Genomic DNA, 19937 nt, shown 5'->3' on the forward strand with positions numbered 1-19937 from the left:
CTGAGCTTAGAATCACAGAGTCAGGCAGGGCTGGAAGAGACCACAGGGAGCAGCCACTTCCAGCCCCCTGCCATGCCCAGGGACACCTCACACTAGAGCAGGCTGCACACAGCCTCAGCCAGCCTGGCCTGAAACACCTCCAGGGATGGGACTTCCAACACCTCCCTGGGCAGCCCCTGGCAGGCTCTCAGCACCCTCATGCTGAATAACTTCTTCCTAAAAAGTCCCTCCCCAGCTTTCTTGTAGCCCCCTTCAGACGCTGCAAGGCCACAGTGAGGTCTGCTTGGAGCCTTTTCTCTCCAGCCTGAACACCCCCAACTCTCCCAGCCTGACGGCTTGGGAGCATACAGCTCCTTCCCCCCTCATGCTGCTGGAGCTGGGGAACCATCCACAGGCTCACAGGATGTCAGGGCTTGCAGGGACCCAAAGAGCTCATCCACTCCGACCCCCTTCCATGCTGCACACCCTGAGCAACTTTGGCTTTTCTCAGTGCTCCTCTGGTCCTCTTTATTTATTACTTAGAAAGTTATTTCCACTGCTCTCTTTCTGATGGTTTAGTTTGGGGCTGAAATAAGGAATAAACAGCAGATGGATCACAGGGTGAGAGGAGGTCAGGGGCTGGAAGGGACCCAAAGAGATCCCAGGATGAGAGGAGGTCAGGGGCTGGAAGGGACCCAAAGAGATCCCAGGATGAGAGGAGGTCAGGGGCTGGAAGGGACCCAAAGAGATCCCAGGATGAGAGGATGCCAGGGGCTGGAAGGGACCCAAAGAGATCCCAGGATGAGAGGAGGTCAGGGGCTGGAAGGGACCCAAAGAGATCCCAGGATGAGAGGATGTCAGGGGCTGGAAGGGATCCAAGGAGCTCATCCAGTTCGACCCCTGCCAGAGCAGGACCAGACAACCTAGCTCAGGGCACACAGCAACACATCCAGACAGGGCTGAAGGCTCCAGAGAAGGAGACTCCGGCAGCTGGGGACTTGTGCTTCACTTCCAGGCCGCCAGGGACCCATCAGAGCAAACTTGCTCCTAACCCCCGCGAAAGCAGCAGCGGCTCTGATCGCTGCCGAGAGCCGCACGGGCATCGTGAGAGCAGTTTGATGTGGGAGGTTTATTGCCTGAATGGGCAGGAGGAAATTTCGAGGCCACTCGATGCAAAAGTGGCTGTTTTGTTATGTCTGATTAGCTCAGGTTGGTGTAATTTTGGGCGCAGCACAAACAATTAGGTGCTGAGAAATGGAGAAGATTAAAAAGTGAGCTGAAAAACCACTTGGTGCTTCCTCCCACCCTCCCGAGGTCAGAGATGTTTGAAAGGCTGGAAGTGATGCTCAGAGGGCTGCAGCGGCTCTGCTGTCAGGACAGGCTGCAGGGGCTGGGGATCTTCAGCCTGCAGAGGAGAAGGCTTCCAGGAGAGCTTAGAGTGTCCTTCCAGGATCTGAAGGGGGCTCCAGGAGGGCTGGGGAGGGACTATTGACAAGGACTGGTCATGGCAGGCCAAGGGGTAATGGGTTTGAAGTGGCAGAGGGGAGATTGAAAGTGGCTGTTAGGAGGAAGTTGTTTGCAGTGAGGATGGTGAGAGACTGGCAGGGGTTGCCCAGGGAGGTGGTGGAGCACAGAAGGTGATCTTTGATCCCATTTTATGCTTCTGTGCCCCACAGCCTCCCTGGAGATGCTCAAGACCAGGTTGGATGAGGCCTTGAGTGACCTGCTCTAGTGGGAGGTGTCCCTGCCTATGGCACAGAGGGGTTGGCACTGGCTGAGCTTTGAGCTCCCTTCCTACCTATGGAATGATTTACACAAAGACTGTTGCAGAGAGATTTTTTCCCTTCCTTTGCAATGTTTTCAATGCAACTTCTCTGATTTCCTGTGCAGTGTTCACTGCATCCTGGCACTGCTCTCTCATTGCTTTCCCCCAGATTGTCCAGTCTCAGCCCTGTCCTTTCCTTTAGCAATCATCTAAGAACAACCCCAGGGAGCAGCATAGGTTGGGGACTGAGCTGTTGGAAGGCAGAGAATGGGAAAAGGATCTGGGGGTCCTGGTGGGTGGGAGGTTGAGCATGAGCCAGCAGTGTGCTCTGGGCGCCAGGAGGGGCAATGCCATTCTGGGGTGGGTTAGAAGGGCTGTGGGGAGCAGGTGGAGAGAGGTTCTCCTGCCCCTCTGCTCTGCTCTGCTGAGGACTCCTGTGTCCAGTTCTGGGCCCCCAGTTCAAGAGGGACACAGAACTGCTGGAGAGAGTCCAGCACAGAGCCACAGAGATGCTGAAGGGAATGGAACAGCTCTGCGAGGAGCAGAGCCTGAGGGAGCTGGGGCTGTGCTGCTGGCAGAGGAGGAGACTGAGGAGGGGACCTCAGCAATGGTGATAAAGATGTGCAGGTGAGTGGCAGGAGGCTGGAGCCAGGCTCTGCTGGGTGATGCCAGTGCCAGCACAAGGGGCACTGGGTGCAAGCTGAGGCAGAGGAAGCTTCATTTAAACATGAGGAGGAATGTTTCAGAGGTATTGAGATGGTCTCTCTGGGAAGTCCTTGGCATTCTGGCCTTCCATTGGTGTTCTTTGTCCTGGCCAGGCTCCTCTGCAAGCAGCAGTATTTGGTGCTGTTCAGTGTCCCAGGACATGGATCTTTCCTCAGTATATTTTTGGTTACCAGACAGCAGTGGGTATGATTTTATCAGCCAGTTTGCCTCAAGCCAAACTCTGATTATTTGATCTGAAATATTCTTGTGCAGTTTCTGAAACAGTTATTTTTATCACATCATATTTAAGCACTGGAAGCAGAGCTGGAAGAGCTGCAAAGAGATTGCTGTGTTGCTAAGAAGTTAAGAAGGGTGTTGATGGAAGATAATGTCTTGTAGCAAACCAGGGGGATCAAAAAATAGCCCTGCCACATCTGGCTGCCAGGTTTGTCATGGCATTAGGTAGCTAATACAGGGCTGGATGCTGCCTTCCCTGCTGTGAAACAAGAGGTGTGAGGAACAACTCTGTAGTTAGTTTTGCATTTCCTTCACTAATGATCTTGCTTGAGAATGAATCACAGAACCTTACAGGTTAGAAGAGATCTCCAGAGCTCAGCCAGTCTCAGCCCCCTGCCAAAGCAGCATCACCCAGGGTAGGCCACACAGGAATGCATCCAGGAGGGGTTGGAAAGTCTGCAGAGAAGGAGACTCCACAACCTCTCTGAGTAGCCTGCTCCAGAGCTCTGCCACCCTCACTCCAAACAAGTTTCTCCTCCCCTTGAGCTGAAACCTTCTCTGCTCCACTTTGCATCCATTGCTCCTTGGCTTCTTGCTGTGCAGCAAGCTGCAGCCTCCTGTCACTGAGTTGTTGCTGTCCTGCAGGTGAGCCCAAAGGGAAGGCAAAGCAACATCTGCCTCCTTTTGCAGCCACTGCAGCTCCGCAGGCCTGGCGACGAGGTGAGTCCCAGCCCTGAGAGCCACTGTAGCCCACCCTTCAGATACAGGTGTAAGGGCTATCAGACACCTCTTCTTCCAGATCACTTGCCAGGGATATTGCAAACCAGGAGGAAGTGCCAGGTCTGCCGGTGCGCGACCGCAGGTGGGCGAGAGCTGCGCCCCAGGTGCTGCTGCCTGCTGCTGGGGAGGATGTGGGGTGCCAGGAGTACACCCACAGCTGCTGCTCCTCTCTCAGAAGATGTTTCTCATATTAGATTTGTGTTATTAATCTCTGCTCTCCCTGGGGCCAGGGGAAAACAACCCAACACAAGAACCTTCTGAAAGAGGCCGGTGAGGAAAGGAAGGCAGGAGGAAAGCAGCGAAGCGCTTGCTGAGCAGCTGGGCAGCACTCTGGCAAGGGGGCTGAGCTGCCCTTGTGTCTCTGGCCTGCTCCCAGAGTGAGCACCTTTGAGTTGTGGAGAAAGGCACAGGGTCCTGAGGAGCTGTGCTGATTGGAGGTGCCCCCAGTGTCTGCAGGCACAATGGAGTGCATCCCCCAGGCGTCACTGATGCCTCTCTCTGCAGCTACCTGGAGGGAGCTTGCAGCCAGTCGGGGTTGGGCTCTCCTGCCCCTGTGCTCAGCACTGCTCAGGCCACATCTTGAGAGCTGTGTCCAGTCCTGGGATCCTCAGTTTAAGAAAGATGCTGAGGTGCTGGAAGGTGTTTGGAGAAGGGCAGCAAGGCTGGGGAGGGGCCTGGAGCACAGCCCTGTGAGGAGAGGCTGAGGGAGCTGGGGGTGTGCAGCCTGCAGCAGAGGAGGCTCAGGGCAGAGCTCATTGCTGCCTGCAGCTGCCTGCAGGGAGACTGTAGCCAGGTGGGGTTGGGCTCTGCTGCCAGGCAGCCAGGGACAGAAGAAGGGGACACAGCCTGAAGCTGTGGCAGGGCAGGTCAAGGCTGGATGGTCTTGTTGGACTTCATGAGGCTGGCTTGGGCCCAGCTCTGCAGCCTGCCCAGGTCCCTCTGGATGGATCCTGCCCTCCAGCTGTCAGCAACACCACACAGCTTGGTGTTGTTGGCAAACTCACTGAGGGTATCTGAGTGCCTCTGTCCATGGCACCCACAAAGATGTTAAACAAAACCTGGTCCCAGCACTGCTCCCTGTGGGACCCCACTTGTCCCTGGCCTCCACTGGGACATCATCTTGAAGTGGTTTGATTTTCCCCTTAGCAGTAGCTCTGTAGATATCTCCTTGCAAAGGGGCAGGGGGTGGGAAGGAGCAGTAAAAAGGGAAGGGAAAGAGTTCTCTCAGCTGTGTGCTGCATGTTTGTCTTGCATATTCCTGACCAAGTTGTGCCCTGTACCTTCCTCTCTTCTCCCTGACAGGGAGCTGACTCATGGAGGCTCTGCTAATGAAGTCCATTTGGCTCATCTGTGCAATTTCCTCTGCATTTAACAAAGGAGCAAATTCAATCAAGGATCCATTGCTTAGCTGACCAATGCCAGCTGCAAGCAAGGGGAGGCAGCAGCCTTCTGTCCAAGAGCAGCCATGGGTTGCAATCCCTTGTTACAAATCATGCCAAATTAATAATCAATATTTGTGTTGATGTCCAGGTGAAGATTGTTAATAGCTATGAAAATGGATTACAAGCATCAAATCTCACCAGAAAACTGTTTGCAGGGTTTGGAGGGCAGGGTTTGGATATTCACCCACACAGGGAGCAGGCAGAACTGGAGCTCTTTAAGAAAGAGCCAGCAAATGCAAGCATTGGACTTACAACTGGAAAGAGGCTCTTGGTTTCACTTAGAGCTCCTGCCCCCCAGGAGGCTCCAGAGGCTCCTCTCTGCAGCCAAGGCAGGAGGCTCAGCAGAGCCCAGTTACAGAATTGCTTAGACAGAGCTTAGAATATTTACTCTCAAAAAGTAACAGACAGTGCCCAAAACTTGGAGGGAGTTCTGCCAGTGCCTGAAAGTGGCTGCAGGCAAAGCAGAGCAGGCAAAGCAGAAGTAAAAGAGAGAAAAGCAGGCATGTGGCAGGGCCTGGGTTTTGTTTTGCCCCAAGGTACTGCCCCCTTTGGGCACAGGGAGTCACCAATCAGAATGGCACCTGCCCAAAATGTTAGGTGAAGTCATAGAGTCAGAAGCACAGCATCAGAGAGAGTGATTGGCATTGGAATGGGCTGCCCAGGGAGGTGGTGGAGTGGCTGTGCCTGGAGGTGCTGAAGCCAAGCCTGGCTGGGGCACTTAGTGCCATGGTCTGGTTGGTTGGGCAGGGCTGGGTGCTAGGTTGGGCTGCATGAGCCTGGAGCTCTCTTCCAGCCTGGCTGATCTGATTCTTTGGTGCTGTGCTTCTGACTCTTAGAGAGCACTGGAATTTGCAATGCTGCCTTAAGCTTGATTCATTTCCCTTCTCCTCAGCTGGCTCGCAGCAGTCCTGCTCTCCACACAGCTTCATGAAAGGCTTTCCTGCTGCCCCGAGGGAGGACTGGTAGCTGTGTCCCTCCTACCGTGGCCCTGTTTCGCTAAACAAGATCTTATCTCCCCCTATTTCAGCTTCCTTTCTGCTCCTCTACGCTGATTTCACTCTGAAATTGCGACAAGAACTTCTCAGTAGCTTTTATTTTTCTGTGGTGGTTGTTACTGGGACAAAGATAAAATGCTCCTGGGTCTGGTTTTTGCTAATGAATATTCCAAAAGCCTGCAAATCTCTGTGACATGCTTCACTTACTGCCAGGGGGAAGGAGATTGTAGAGTGGAAGCATGGAATGGCTTAGGTTGGAAGAGCCCTCAAAGCTCAGCCAGTTCCCGTGCCATAGGCAGGGACACCTCTCACTAGAACAGGTTGGGTTGGAAGGGACTTTGTCTAGTTCCATGGGCAAGGACATCTTCCACTAGAACAGGGCACTCAAGGCCTCATCTAACCTGACCCTGAACACCTCCAGGGAGGTTGTGCAGCACAGAAGCACAGAAGGGATCAAAGATCCCATTCTGTGCTTCACAACCTCCCTGGGCAGCCTGTGCCAGTGTCTCACCACCCTCACTGCAAACAACTTCTTCCTAAGGCTTGTCCCTGGCCTCCCCTGGCAGTCCTTCTATAAACTCATGAACTCCTGATAGCCAGTCCTGGGCATCCACAAAACTGCTGGGGAAGCAGTGGAATGTGGAACCTGCACTGTGTTGGTGTAAAAGGAAGGGTAAAAGAAGTGAGGAAGCCTTCAGCCCCAGTTCCCTTTTCTACTGTGCCTCTGAGGAGCAGCTGGCAGCAGCTGAGAGCTGTCCTGCCCTTAGGAGCAATAGATGAAAGCAGAGCTGAAGCAAAGGGAGTGGCCCTGGCACAGCCCTGGCTGCTGCTTCAGAAGGGCTTGGTGCTGGCTGTAATTAAATGTGTGTTAGGAGCTCTGTGACTGCAGTCTGAAGCTGCTAACGGCAGTGGGGACTCTCCTGTGCCCTGTGCCTGCTGCTGCTGCGTCGTGCTTGGTGGGGTTGGTTTGATGGGGTTGTTAATCAGTGTCCACTGCAATGCCCTCGCTGCTTGCTAGCTGCAGGAAGCCTGTCAGGGATGGGAATTGCAGACTCGCAGGACACATCTGGCTGGAAGAGACCTCCAAGCTCACCCAGTCCAACCTCCCCCCAGCACTGCAGGCTCAGCACTAAGCCATGCCCCTGAGCGCCAGCTCCACAGGCTGCTCGAGCACCTCCAGGGATGGGGACTCCAGCACTGCCCTGGGCAGAGCTCATTGCTGTCTGCTGTGCCAGGGCAGATTCAGGCTGGATGTTAGGAGGAAGTTGTTACCAGAGAGAGTGATTGGCATTGGAATGAGCTGCCCAGGGAGGTGGTGGAGTCGCCGTGCCTGGAGGTGCTGAAGCCAAGCCTGGACAGGGCACACTCCCTTGAAGCACTCAGCATGGTCACAGGGCACATGGCTGCCACAGTCCTATCACATCACGAGGCCTTGCTTCCCTTAATGAGGTTCCTAATGAATTGCAGAGCACTGCATTGAACTAAACCCTACCATTTTTGGCACTAAGTGCTTCTGCCTGGAGGCCTGGGAGCCCAGATGCCCAAGGAGAGCAGCAGCCCCTGGGAGGGCAGCAGTGGCATTTCTTGCTTGTGAAAATTAGTCTTAACTCGCCCAATAAATGGCTCCCATCAGCAGCTGCTCAGAGCATCAGAGAGCCAACCAGCTTAGAAAAGGCCTCTGAGATCACTGAGTCCTACCTATCACCCAGCACCTTCTGATTAACTACCCCATGGCACTCAGTGCCTCATGCAGCCTCCTCTTAGACACCTCCAGGGATGGGGGCTCCAGCACCTCCCTGGGCAGCCCATTGCAGTGCCAATCACTCTCTCTGTGAAGAGCTTCCCCCTAACTTCCAGCCTGAACCTGCCCCTGTGGCTCTGGTTCTGTGCTTTTGCTGCTGTCCCACTACAGAGGCAACTCCTGGAAGGTGGTGGAGTCCCCCAGCCTGGCTGTGTGTCAGGGTGGTTTGGATGTGGTGCTTGGGGCTATGGTTTGAAGGTGAACCTGGTGGAGTAGGGTCATAGGTTGGACTTGGTGATGCCTCCCTGGATGTCCTATGACTGTGAACTGGTGAGGAGCAGCAAGCAGTGACTCTTGCACTGGATGCAGCTCCTGCCTATTTTTACACCATTTCTCAAGCCTCCTCTCTGACTAATCCCAAGGTCACCACCTCACAACTTCCAGCAGCAGGTCATTTCACCTACTTACTGCTATCAGAGATGAAAAGAGATTTTTATTTTCCTTCTTATTTCTTTTTTTAATGCTTACTTTAAATTTACTTTCCCCCCAGTTGCATTTGTATTGTCCTTATCCAGCCTGCTGCAGGGCAGGTTGAAAAAAGAGGCTTCTCTTATCTCAGTTATTGATGGTTGTGGCCATTCCTATTAAATCCCTACTTAAGAGCAGAGTTTTCCAACTTGCTCTCACAACTCATTTCTTTTAATCTTGGGATTACTGCTGCCCTGCTTGATCCTGCCTGATTTTTTTTGTCCCACCCATAGGCTGCACTTGCAGTGTTTCCATTGCTGCTTGTCCTATCCCAGGCAGCAGTGAGCAGAGCCTGTCCCCCCCTCCTGACCCCCAGCCCTCAGGTAGTTATAGACATTGATTCAATCCCCTCTCAGCCTTCTCCTCCCCAGCAGACTAAGCAGCCCCAGGTCCCTCAGCCTCTCCTCACCAGGCACTGCTCCACTCCCCTCAGCATCCTCACAGCCCTCTCTTGGACCCTCTCCAGCAGATCCCTGTCCCTCTGAAACTGGGGAGCCCAAAACTGAAGGCACCACTCAAGATGAGGTCTCAGCAGAGGGGGAGGAGAACCTCCCTGGATCTGCTGGACACACTCTGCTGAATGCCCCCCAGGACCCCATTGGCCTCTTGGCCACAGGGCACATTGCTGTGCCATGGATCTCCTCCCCCAGCACTCCCAGGTGCCTCTCCCCAGAGCTGCTCTCCAGCAGTCACCTCCCAGCCTGTCCTGCTGCAGTTTATTATCCCTGCCCAGGTGCAGGACTCTGCACTTGTCCTTTTTGCACCTCATTTGGCTCCTCTGTGCCCAGCTCTGCCTGCCCAGGGCTCTCTGGATGCCCACACAGCCTGCAGCTGTCTCAGCCAAGCCTCCCAGTTCCTGTTGCTGTGAATTTTTACTTGCTGTTGGTTTTATTCTGTCCCTATCCCCACATGGGGCACTTAGTGCCATGGTCTGGTTGGTTGGCCAGGGCTGGGTGCTAGGTTGGACTGGCTGAGCCTGGAGGTCTCCTCCATCCTGGTTGCTTCCATGGTTCTGTGTTTAGAGCCTGTGGCTGGTTTTGACCCTAGGTGGCCAAACTTGCCTGCCTTATCTTTCAGCTGCCTTCATCTCCATTAAGATCAGTTTCTTTCTCTTTTTAACCTGAGATCTCTGGAGATTCCACAGTGGCTGGAAGACACAAATAGAACTGCAGGAATCCTTTTGTTTGCAGCTCCCTTCTTGCTGCTCAGAGCTGTTCTCAGGGGGAGGTTTAATCTGGTTATGACTTTTTGCTGAGGAAAGCAGATTTTCAGGTGTTGCTTTCATTTAAAAGTGAGTTTGCATCCTCCCTTTCCTGAATTGGAAGCAGTCTGCATTCCTCCTGTGTCACTCCTCACAGCCTTAGCAAGGACAGATGGAAGACAGTTTCACATCAGTGCAAACCTCACTGCTGCGTTTCTGTCCAGCAGCTTCTGCCCTGCACCTCTGCCTTTGTCACTTCTGCTCCTGCCCTGTGCTGCTCCCAGCCTGTGCAGCAAGCTCCAGTCTCTTTCCTTCTGCTCCTCACAAGCGGCCCAGGAGCCACCAGCACCGGCCACGGCCCCATTGTGTGAGAGGGAAGAGACAGCTGCTGTCTTGCAAGGTTTTATTTTGGGAGTGGGCTGGAAAGCATCTCCCTGAGGAGAGGACAATGTGGTGTGCACAGCTGCCCAGCTCCTGACAGGCATTTCGGGGTGAGGCAGGGCTCAGCCCAGAAAGTAGCTGCTGAGGGAGAAGGGCAGAATTCTCTCCTCCCATTATAGGAGCAGGGCTTAAGCCCAACTGCCTGCCTGGGCTCTATTTATAAAGCCACTGCTCGCTGGATGCTGCTCAGAATCTAACTCACTCCTGATAGTAGACTTGAGAGGCAGAAGCAAGGGGCAGCCTTAGCCCTGCCTGTCCAAAGCAGCCTGCAGAGATGAGACCTTGGCTCACAAAGCTCCAGGGCTTCTGTGCAAACTCCAAGCCAGTTTGGTAGCTCAGTTCCTAGGTGCCTGAGTTGCCAGAAGTGTCACTGCCCACAAGTCCCACTCATTTCACAAGGAATGGCAACAGCTTTCTGCAAACAAAACCATCACACAACCCCCACATGAAACCAGAACCAGCAAAGAAACCAAACCCAGAGCAAAACCCAGAATGCAAACTGCAACAAAGCTTGGGTCTCTGTGCTAGACCTTGGTTTCGGCTGCACCTTGCTTTTGGGTGGACCTTGGTTTTGGCTGCACCTTGGATTTGCTTGTAATTTGTTTTTGGTTTTAGCTTGGTTGTGCCTTGATTTTTGGCTGTGCCTTGGTTTTGGTTGCACTTGGATTTGGCTGGATGTTGGTTTTGGTTGCAGTTGGCTTTGGTTGGTTGTTGGTTATGGTCATGCCTTTGTTTTGGTTGTGCCTTGGTTTTGGTTGGATGTTGGTTTTGGTTGCAGCTGGTTTTGGTTGTGCCTTGGTTTTGGTTGTGCCTTGGTTTTGGTTGGATGTTGGTTTTGGTTGCAGTTGGGTTTGGTTGTGCCTTGGTTTTGGTTGGATGTTGGTTTTGGTTGCAGTTGGTTTTGGTTGTGCCTTGGTTTTGGCTGGACCTGCCGATCTCAGAGGTCTTTTCCAAGCTTACCAACTCTCTAATTGTCACCTGAATTCCTGGGCTGAATTCCCAGCAGCTCCCAGAGTGTCCCTGCAGCACGCAGCTCTGCTCCCTGTCTGCTGAGAGCTCTTTCCTGCCTCTTGCTGAAGTGGCTTTGTGATGCTGATTTATCCTCGGCTCCATTCTCTGGCCCTTTCAGCCTTGAGCAGAGTCTTCCATTGTAATCACAGCTGAAATCTGCAGATTGTGCTGCCACAATAAATTATTCAGCCGTGCTCCTTAGATTTAATTTGGCTGTAATGGTTCCATCTCTATCAGTGACTGGCAGTTATTGCTGAGGCTGGTTTAGCCTTCCACGTGGCAGATGAGGGCTGCTGCCTACCGCCAGCTCCAGCCTCCACTGCCAGGTTCCCATCCGGCGCTGCAGCGGTGGCTGCTTGGGGTAGGACACGCTGCCTTTTTCAGTCCCAGATCCATAAGGGCTGTCAGGGGCAAACCTTTGGCTGCTGGGTTTCAGCTTGCATGTTCTCTATGGCATCTTAACTCCTCAAGTGTTGGGAACACTGGGCTGAAACTCAGACGTGGAGCTGGAGCTCCCAAGGAGGCACAGAGCAGCTGTTTTAGTAGCCCTGCTACTGAAGCCAAAAGGAAGTTAAGCTCTGTGTTATGGCCCTCCCTGAGCAGCAAGGAGCTCTGCCTCTGGCTGGCCACCCGGCTGGGGCTCCAAGGAGTGAGCAGCTGCACCAGCCAGCAGCACCAGCCGTGCCCTCTCCAGCCCTCCTGACACTTGCAGGCTCTCATCACCTCTCCTGACCTTCGTGAGGAGCACCATGGCCACCTCCACATCTTCCTGCAACCAGCAGGGCTCCCACGGGGGTCAGTGCTGGGACCAGTTCTGTTCAATACATTCATCAACGACCTGGCTGAGGGCACAGAGGGCACTGGCAGCAAGTGTGCTGGTGGCACCAAACTGGGTGCAGTGGCTGCCAGGAGGCTGTGCTGCCATTCAGCCAGGCTGGGACAGGCTGCAGGGGTGGGCAGGGAGACACTGAATGAAATTCAGCAAGGGCAGAGTCTGGCACCTGGGAAAGAGCAACCCCAGGGAGCAGCATAGGTTGGGGACTGAGCCGCTGGAAGGCAGAGAATGGGAAAAGGATCTGGGGGTCCTGGTGGGTGGGAGGTTGAGCATGAGCCAGCAGTGTGCTCTGGGGGCCAGGAGGGCAATGCCATTCTGGGGTGGGTTAGAAGAGCTGTGGGTCGAGAGAGGTTCTCCTGCCCCACTGAGGCCACATCTGAACTTCTGTGTCCAGTTCTGGGCCCCCCCAGTTCAAGAGGGACACAGAACTGCTGGAGAGAGTTCAGCACAGAGACACAGAGATGCTGAAGGGAATGGAACAGCTCTGTTAGGGGGAGAGCCTGAGGGAGCTGGGGCTGTGCTGCTGGCAGAGGAGGAGGCTGAGAGGGGACCTCAGCAGTGGTTCTAAAGATGTGCAGATGAGTGGCAGGAGGCTGGAGCCAGGCTCTGCTGGGTGATGCCAGTGCCAGCACAAGGGGCACTGGGTACAATGCTGAGGCAGAGGAAGCTTCATTTAAACATGAGGAGGAATTTTTCCCTGGGAGGGTGGCAGAAGCCTGGCAGAGGCTGCCCAGGGGGGCTGTGGAGTCTCCCTCTCTGGAGCTATTCCAGAGCTGCCTGGATGTGTTCTGTGTGATCTGCTCTGGGTGCTGCTGCTGTGGCAGGGGGATTGGCCTGGATGAGCTCTGGAGGTCCCTTCCAGCCCTCACATTCTGTGATTCCTTCTCTTGCCTCTCATGCAAGGGACTGGCTACTTGCTGGCCAGGGTATCTTTGTAGCCTGGCTGTGAGGTGGCCCAGCTGACACCCTCACTGTGCCCTTGTCTGGTGACTCACTGGCATCCTATGCCTCATGCTGGGCCAAGGCAGTGGATTCTGGTGAGCTCTGGGGGATCTGCTTCAGCTGTATGGGAGGGAAGAACTGGAGAAGAGGAGGCTCAGGGGGGACCTTATCATAGTCTACAACTACCTGAAGGGAAGTCGTAGCCAGGTGGGGTTGGTCTCTTCTCCTGGGCACCCAGTGATAGAATGAGAGGACACAGCCTTTTGCTGCAGCAGGGCAGGCTCAGGCTGGATGCTAAGAAGTTCTTCTCAGAAAGCCATTGGAAAGGGCTGCCCAGAGAGGAGGTGGAGTCCCTGTCCCTGGGAGTGGCTGAAGAGATTGAATGTGGCACTGGGTGCCCTGCTTATTTATCAGAAGCTGCTGGGTGACAGGTTGGGTGTTGGGATCATTGTCAGTATCAACACAGGTTGGGGGATATTGGGCTGGAGAGCAGCTGTGGGGTACCTGGGGGGTACCCCAGGTGAATGAAGAGCTGGATATGAGCTGGCAATGTGCACTCACAGCCAAGAAAGCCAGCTGTGCCCTGGGCTGCTCCAAAAGGAGTGTGGTGGCCAGGTGGAGGGAGCTGATTCTGCTGAGACCTCGCACAGAGTACTGCTGCTGGCAGTTGGAGCCAGTCCAGAGCAAGGTCACAAAAGTGCTCAGGGGTTGGAGCCCCTCTCCTGCAAAGACAGGCTGGGAGGGTTGGAGAGGAGAAGGCTTCGGGGAGAGCTCACTGCAGCCAGCACCTGAAGGAGGTCCACAAGAGAGCTGAGAACAGGCTTCTTGGCAGGGCCTGCTGTGACAGGACAAGGAGTAATGGATTTAACCTTGAAAGAGGAGAGGCTTAGATTAGATCTAAGGAGGAGTATTTCTTACAGTGAGGCTGGTAAAGCATTAGAACATGTTGTGCAGAGAGGTGGTGGATGCCCCAGCCCTGGAAACTTTCAAGGTCAGCTTGGACTGGGCTCTGAACAACCTGCTCTAGTTAAAGGGGTCCCTGCTCCTTGCAGGGGGGTTGAACTTGATGGCAATTAAAGGTCCCTTCTAGCCTAAACCCTTCCATGTTTCTGTGGCTGATCACTCCCAAGCCCAGGAGAGCAGGGTAGAAATAGCTGGGAGAGGAGACTGTCCCTGTGGAGTGTGTCCCTGGGCGAGGTTAGTGCTACCAGACAGGTTCCACACCTTGTTAGAGCAATGCACAGGTTTAAGCACTGCCTGCAGCTCAGGAGATGTGGGGAGGGAAGTGCAGGCAGGTTGCAGGCAGGCACCAGAAGTAAGTATCAGCCACACACCAAACTCACTGAGCCTTGTGGAAGAAAAGTGGCCCTGGAAAGAAGATAATGCCTTGAGCAGGAGGAGGTTGCTTATTTCAACAAGCATTTGAGACCATCTGGAAGGTCACAGAGTCACAGCCACAGCCAAGGTTGGCACAGACCCTCAGGGGCACCAAGTCCAGCCCAGAACCCTGCTCCACAACATTCACCTTAAACCACAGCCCCAAGCACCACATCCAAACCACCCTGAAACACAGCCAGGCTGGGGGACTCCACCACCTCCCTGGGCAGCTCATTCCACTCCCTCACCACTCTCTCCAGGAAAAACTTCCTCCTAATGTCCAATCTAACCCTCCCCAGGCTCAGCTTGAGGCCATTCCCCCTTGTTCTGCCTCCAGTTCCCTGTGAGCAGAGCCCAGCAGCAGCCTCTGCACAGTGTCCCTTCAGGTAGCTGCAGCCAGCAATGAGCTCTGCCCTCAGCCTCCTCTGTTCCACACTGCCCAGCCCCAGCTCCCTCACTCTCCGCTCAGCAGATTCACTCTCCAGACCCTTCACAGCTTCCTTGCCCTCCTCTGCACTGGCTCCAGCACCTCCACAGCTCTCTTGCATTGAGGTGCCCAAAACTGAACACAACACTCCAGGTGTGGCCTCAGCAGAGCAGAGCCCAAGGGCACAATCCCCTCCCTGCTGCTGCTGGCCACAGCATTTCTGATCCCAGCCAGGATGCCAGTGGCCTTCTTGGCCACCTGGGCACACTGCTGGCTGCTATTCAGCTCCTGCCCATTACAGCCCCCAGCTCCCTTTCTGCCAGCAGCTCTCCAGCCACACTGCCCCAAGCCTGTGGGCACTGCTGGGGGTTGTTGTGTCCCAGGTGCAGGAGCTGGCACTTGGCCTTGTTTGGCCACCCAGAGCAGATCACACAGGAACACATCCAGGCAACTCTTGAGTATCTGCAGCAAGGGAGACTCCAGAACCCCCTGGGCAGCCTCTTCCAGGCTTCTGCCACCCTCGCAGTAAAGAAGCTTCTGCTGCTATGAGGTGGAGTGTTGCAGCTTACCAATTAGCAGCAGCCTGCTCCTGACTTCCAGTCTATACACATCTGCCTGGCATCTCCTGCAGGGGAGTGCCTGGGGGGCACACATGTATATTCTGGGCACCAGCACTGTGTTGCTGGACCTTTCAGAGTGCTGTTGGATTTCAAAGTGGATCTCATCTCTCCAATAGATGAGAAGGGGGAAAAGCAGAGGAGCTACAAAAGGGTTTTTCCACAAGCTGCTTCAGGTCCTGGTGAAGAAAGGCAGGCCAGAAGCTAAACCTTTGCAAGGCTTTTACTGCCCACCTGAATTCTTTTTGGGGCTAATTTGTCTGTTCTCGTTTTTTTTCCTTCCCCACATCAAGAGGCAGCATTGAAAAGAAAAACAACCCCCAAACTTCACTTTTACAACACAGGAATCCAAAGAGGAAAGCACCTGACAATAAAGCACTCCAGGTGCCCCTGAAAAGCCAAGGAAAGGTGATTTAATTACCTGTTTAGAGGCTAATTGCCTGTGAGGTGCCCCAGTGCTCTGCACAGAGCTACCCTGAGTCGGTTGCTTTCGCAGCTCCCAGCTTACGCTGCAGCAGTGGTCAGATTTGTTCCTTGTGTATATATATATAAAAAAAGAACCCCCCCTTTATTTTTTTCTACTTTCTGCAGCTTATTCTAAGACAAAACAAATGGGAAGTGTCACACCTTGCCTGCAGAGTGCTTTGTCACCACAGGCCTGGGCAGAGGCGAGGACAGCAGCGAGCAGATTATCTGGCGCGATGCCTGTGCTCATGGGATGTGGAGTTTGGGTGGGAAGCAGCCTTCTGGAATGTTTTGTCAGCTGATCCCAGCCTGTCCTCTGAGAAACTTCCTGGCAAACAGCAGCCTGGAGTGGTGCTGGCACACTGCTGGCACACTGCTGGCACACTGCTGGCACTGCTTGGTCAAGCCTTCCCAGCTGGCGTGAGTCAGAATTGCAGATCCTTGTGGCTTGGAAGGGACCTCTGAAGCTCATCCAGTCCTAGCATCCAGCCTGAACCTCCCCTAGGGCAGCTTGGAAGCATTTCCCCTGCTCCTGCCCCTTGCCACCAAGGAGCAGAGGCTGCTCCCTCCTCATCTGCTAAGCCAGTGTTAGAACTCAGAATCACAGCATCACAAAAAGTGAGGGGCTGGAAGGGAGCTCCAAAGCTCAGCCAGTCCAACCTCCTGCCACAGCAGCAGCACCCAGAGCAGAGCACACAGGAACACATCCAGGCAGCTCTGGAATAGCTCCAGAGAGGGAGACTCCACAGCCCCCCTGGGCAGCCTCTTCCAGTGCTCTGTCACCCTCACAGGGAAAAACTCTTCCTCAGGTGCACATGGAACCTCCTGTGCAGGGACCCCCCTCTGGTCCTGTCCTTGCCCTCCACTGAAATACATCACAAAGAGCCTTGCTCCTTGTACTCTCCTCTCAGTTGTGTATACACATTGGTGAGATCCTCCTCACTTCTCTGCTCCAGATCCATTCTGTGCTTCTGTGCTCCACAACCTCCCTGGAGGTGTTCAGGACCAGCTTGGATGAGGCTTTGAGCGACCTCTGCTAGTGGGAAGTGTCCCTGCCTATGGCAGAGCAGGGTTGGACTGGCTGAGCTTTGAGCTCCCTTCCAACCTAAAGCATTCTATGGTTCTAATAACTCTGCATGTCCCACATCTGCACTGCAACTGAATCTGACTGGAGAGCTCCACTGGCTGCAGTCTGCATGCCTTTGGGCACAGCAGATTAATGGTTCACTGTTGTTGGAGGTTAAAGGTTCCGTGGGTCTGCCCTGGAAACCTAAACCAGCACAACTGCTTAGCACTGGTAAACACTAGCAGCAGAAATCGTGTCACAAGAGCATCCTATGGCTATTTGAGGCACAGGAGGTCCTATGGGAACCTGGGGAAGAGTTTTTTCCCCTGTGAGGGTGAGAGAAGCCTGGCAGAGGCTGCCCAGGGGGGCTGTGGAGTCTCCCTCTCTGGAGCTATTCCTGAGCTGCCTGGATGTGTTCTGTGTGATCTGCTCTGGGTGCTGCTGCTGTGGCAGGGGGGTTGGATGGATGAGCTTTGGAGCTCCCTTCCAACCCTCACATTCTGTGATACTGTGATCTGCCCTCTGTGATTCTGTTGTCTGCCCTCTGTGGTTCTGTGACCTGCCCTCTGTGATGCTGTGACCTGCCCTCTGTGGTGCTGTGTTCTGGCCTCATGACAAGGGTGCAGAGTAAACCCCACTTACTGCCGGATGGCTTTCAGCACTGCCGGGAGGTGATGCCAGCACACACCTTCTGCAGGGGTTCACCACTTCAGCTGTGCACGCTGCAGCCCCTGAGGGTGCTCTGTGCCTCTGGCTGAGGGCAGCATGTTCAAAACAAGCCTTTATTCTCCACCTGCAGTGAGTGTTCCTGCGGCTGAAGGCGTTTGTGCACTCTCTCCCTGCCAAGCTGCCAGCACACACCGCTTCAGACTCCAGTGGGGGTGGCCTCCTAGACAAAAGAGAAAGCACCAAGCAAAGAGCTGTGTCTATCCTGAAGACAAACATTAACATCCATCACCCTTAAACGAGAGGGACAAATCAGTACAAGCACTGCAACAGCTTGGCACGAAGCAAACCTCACCTCCACGGCTACGTTTCGAGGGGGGAAATAATTCCCCCTGGTATTTTGTACATCTTGCTGCTTGCTGAATATTAAACTGTTGGGATGCTGAATTCCTCTCCCCCACAAGGCATTGTACAGTAATATATATGCAAACTATGAAAACAGAAATAGATTTGCCTCCACAGCAGCATTTCCAACGCTCATTAGCGCCAGGACAAACAAAGCGCCGCGCTCCAGCCCTCCCTGCATCATCTGTCACCGGGACACGCTGACTATAATGAGCCAGAGCTTCAGTGGCTGGGGGGGATCTGAGTTGCTCTCTTCCCTTTATAACAAACATGACACAGGTTAGAAAGCAGGAAGCCCCAGGCCTGCATAATGAGGTCACGGAGCCAGCACCGGGATGCCTCCGAGGAGTTCTTTCTCCGTACACTCGCCAGCTCCTTCAGCTGCTTCTCTGAGTGCTCTTTGTCCTGCTCTGTCCTCTGCCTGCTCACTCTGGCTTCAGACCGAGGGCTCAGGGACTCTGCTTCTCCTTGGAAACACAGTGTCAGGGGCTGGAAGGGACCTCCAAAGCTCACCCAGTCCAACCCCCTGCCACAGCAGCAGCACCCAGAGCAGAGCACACAGGGATGCTGGATGTTAGGAAGCTGTTTGCAGTGAGGGTGGTGAGACACTGGAGCAGTGCCTGAGGAGGAGAGGCTGAGAGCCCTGGGGCTGCTTAGGCTGCAGAGGAGAAGGCTGAGAGGGGATCTGAGCAATGTCTATCAAGAGCTGAGGGCTGGGGGGCAGGAAGGGAGAGACAGGGACAGCCTCTGCTCACTTGTGCCCTGCCACAGGACAAGAGGCAAGGGATGGAAACTGCAGCACAGGAAGTTCCAGCTCAACATGAGCAAGAACTTCTTGAGTGTAAGGGTCCCAGAGCCCTGGCACAGGCTGCCCAGAGAGGCTGTGGAGTCTCCTCCTGTGGAGCCTTTCCAGCCCTGTCTGGATGTGTTCCTGTGTGCCCTGAGCTGGATTCTCTGCTCCTGCTCTGGCAGGGGTTGGACTTGAAGACCTGCAGAGATTCCTTCCAGCCCCTGACATCTGTGCCCCTGTGATGCCTTTCTCATTAAAGAGGTTTCAGTTTAACTCATTCTCACTCACACATGAGAGTGATTTTCTCACAGTGGCTCTTGAGCCATGGAATCCTTCCCTAGGAAGGGCTTTTGCAACAGAGTAACCTTTGCTTATCACTCTTCAAGGGCTGTTTTTCCCCTCTCAATTGATTTCAAGCAAGATAAATCAATGGATTTATATCTTGAGCAGCTCTCAGTTGCAGCAAACTGATGCTCTAATTTTGGAGCAGGGCCTGTACTGCTGTTTGCTGTCTTGGCACTGGGGTTACTGCCCAAACCGTTGTAGCTTGCCCCCTGCCTTGGGCTGCAAGAGCCAGGCTGCCCCAGCTACCCACCCCCATGCCCTAGATTAGTGCTGCAGCTTCCTGCCTGTGCTTGCAAATGTAGTAGTACTCTCACTTCACAGCCTGCAGACACCCCCAGGCTTCACATGGAGTATTTTGGTAAGCTGCAGCCTGCCTTGACATTGACTGTGGCAGGTGGTTGGGGTGCAGGAATATCCATTTCAAATTAGACTTGCCTGTAAAATGTGATGACTTAGGTGACAAGGTAAAGACAGGCAGAGCTGGAGATGTATGACATGGCACAGCTCCAGGATGGCAGCTTGGTGGCCACACACACACTTATGGCCCTTTCCTTTAGTTTCATTTCCTTGTTGTGACTCTGCCCTTCCCTCTCAGCCTTATTTTCAGAAGAGCCAGGGGAACATGAACAAGCTGCAGACAAATTGGCTGCTGCTGGCTTGGCTGAGCACTGCCTGCTGGAGAAAGCACTGCTGGCAGCAGGGCCCAGGGACTGGAGGTCAGTGGAGTTCAACCCAGCTGGCACCAGGCACTGGTGGTGCTCTTCAGGGATCTGTGCTGGGTCCACTTCTGCTTAACATCTTTATTGATGCCCTTGATTCAGGCACAGAGAGTGTCAGCAGTGAGTGTGCAGGTGGCACCAAGTTGGGTGGCAGTGCTGAGTTGAATGAGAGTAGAGAGGCTCTGCAGAGGCACTTGGATAGGCTTAGATCAATGAGCCAACATCAGTGGGATGAGCTTCAACAAGGCCCAGTGCCAGCTCCTGCACCTGGGACACAACAACCCCCAGCAGTGCCCACAGGCTTGGGGCAGTGTGGCTGGAGAGCTGCTGGCAGAAAGGGAGCTGGGGGCTGTAATGGACAGGAGCTGAATACCAGCCAGCAAAGTGCCCAGGTGGCCAAGAAGGCCAATGGCATCCTGGCTGGGATCAGAAATGCTGTGGCCAGCAGCAGCAGGGAG

The 19937-nt window shown here is 54.2% G+C and overlaps 1 protein-coding gene across 1 annotated transcript in view; it reads left to right on the top strand.

Moving 5' to 3' along the window:
- Positions 1-17514, top strand: part of UBE3D (ubiquitin protein ligase E3D) — an 88876-nt gene extending 71362 nt beyond the window's left edge. The window contains exon 7 of the mRNA XM_064169271.1: positions 17354-17514. Within this exon, the coding sequence (XP_064025341.1) occupies positions 17354-17356 (3 nt within the window). The 3' untranslated portion in view covers positions 17357-17514. The remainder of the gene's footprint in view (positions 1-17353) is intronic.
- Positions 17515-19937: the final 2423 nt, after the last annotated feature.

Source organism: Pogoniulus pusillus, chromosome 31 (assembly GCF_015220805.1).
Source record: "Pogoniulus pusillus isolate bPogPus1 chromosome 31, bPogPus1.pri, whole genome shotgun sequence".
NCBI lineage: Eukaryota > Metazoa > Chordata > Aves > Piciformes > Lybiidae > Pogoniulus > Pogoniulus pusillus.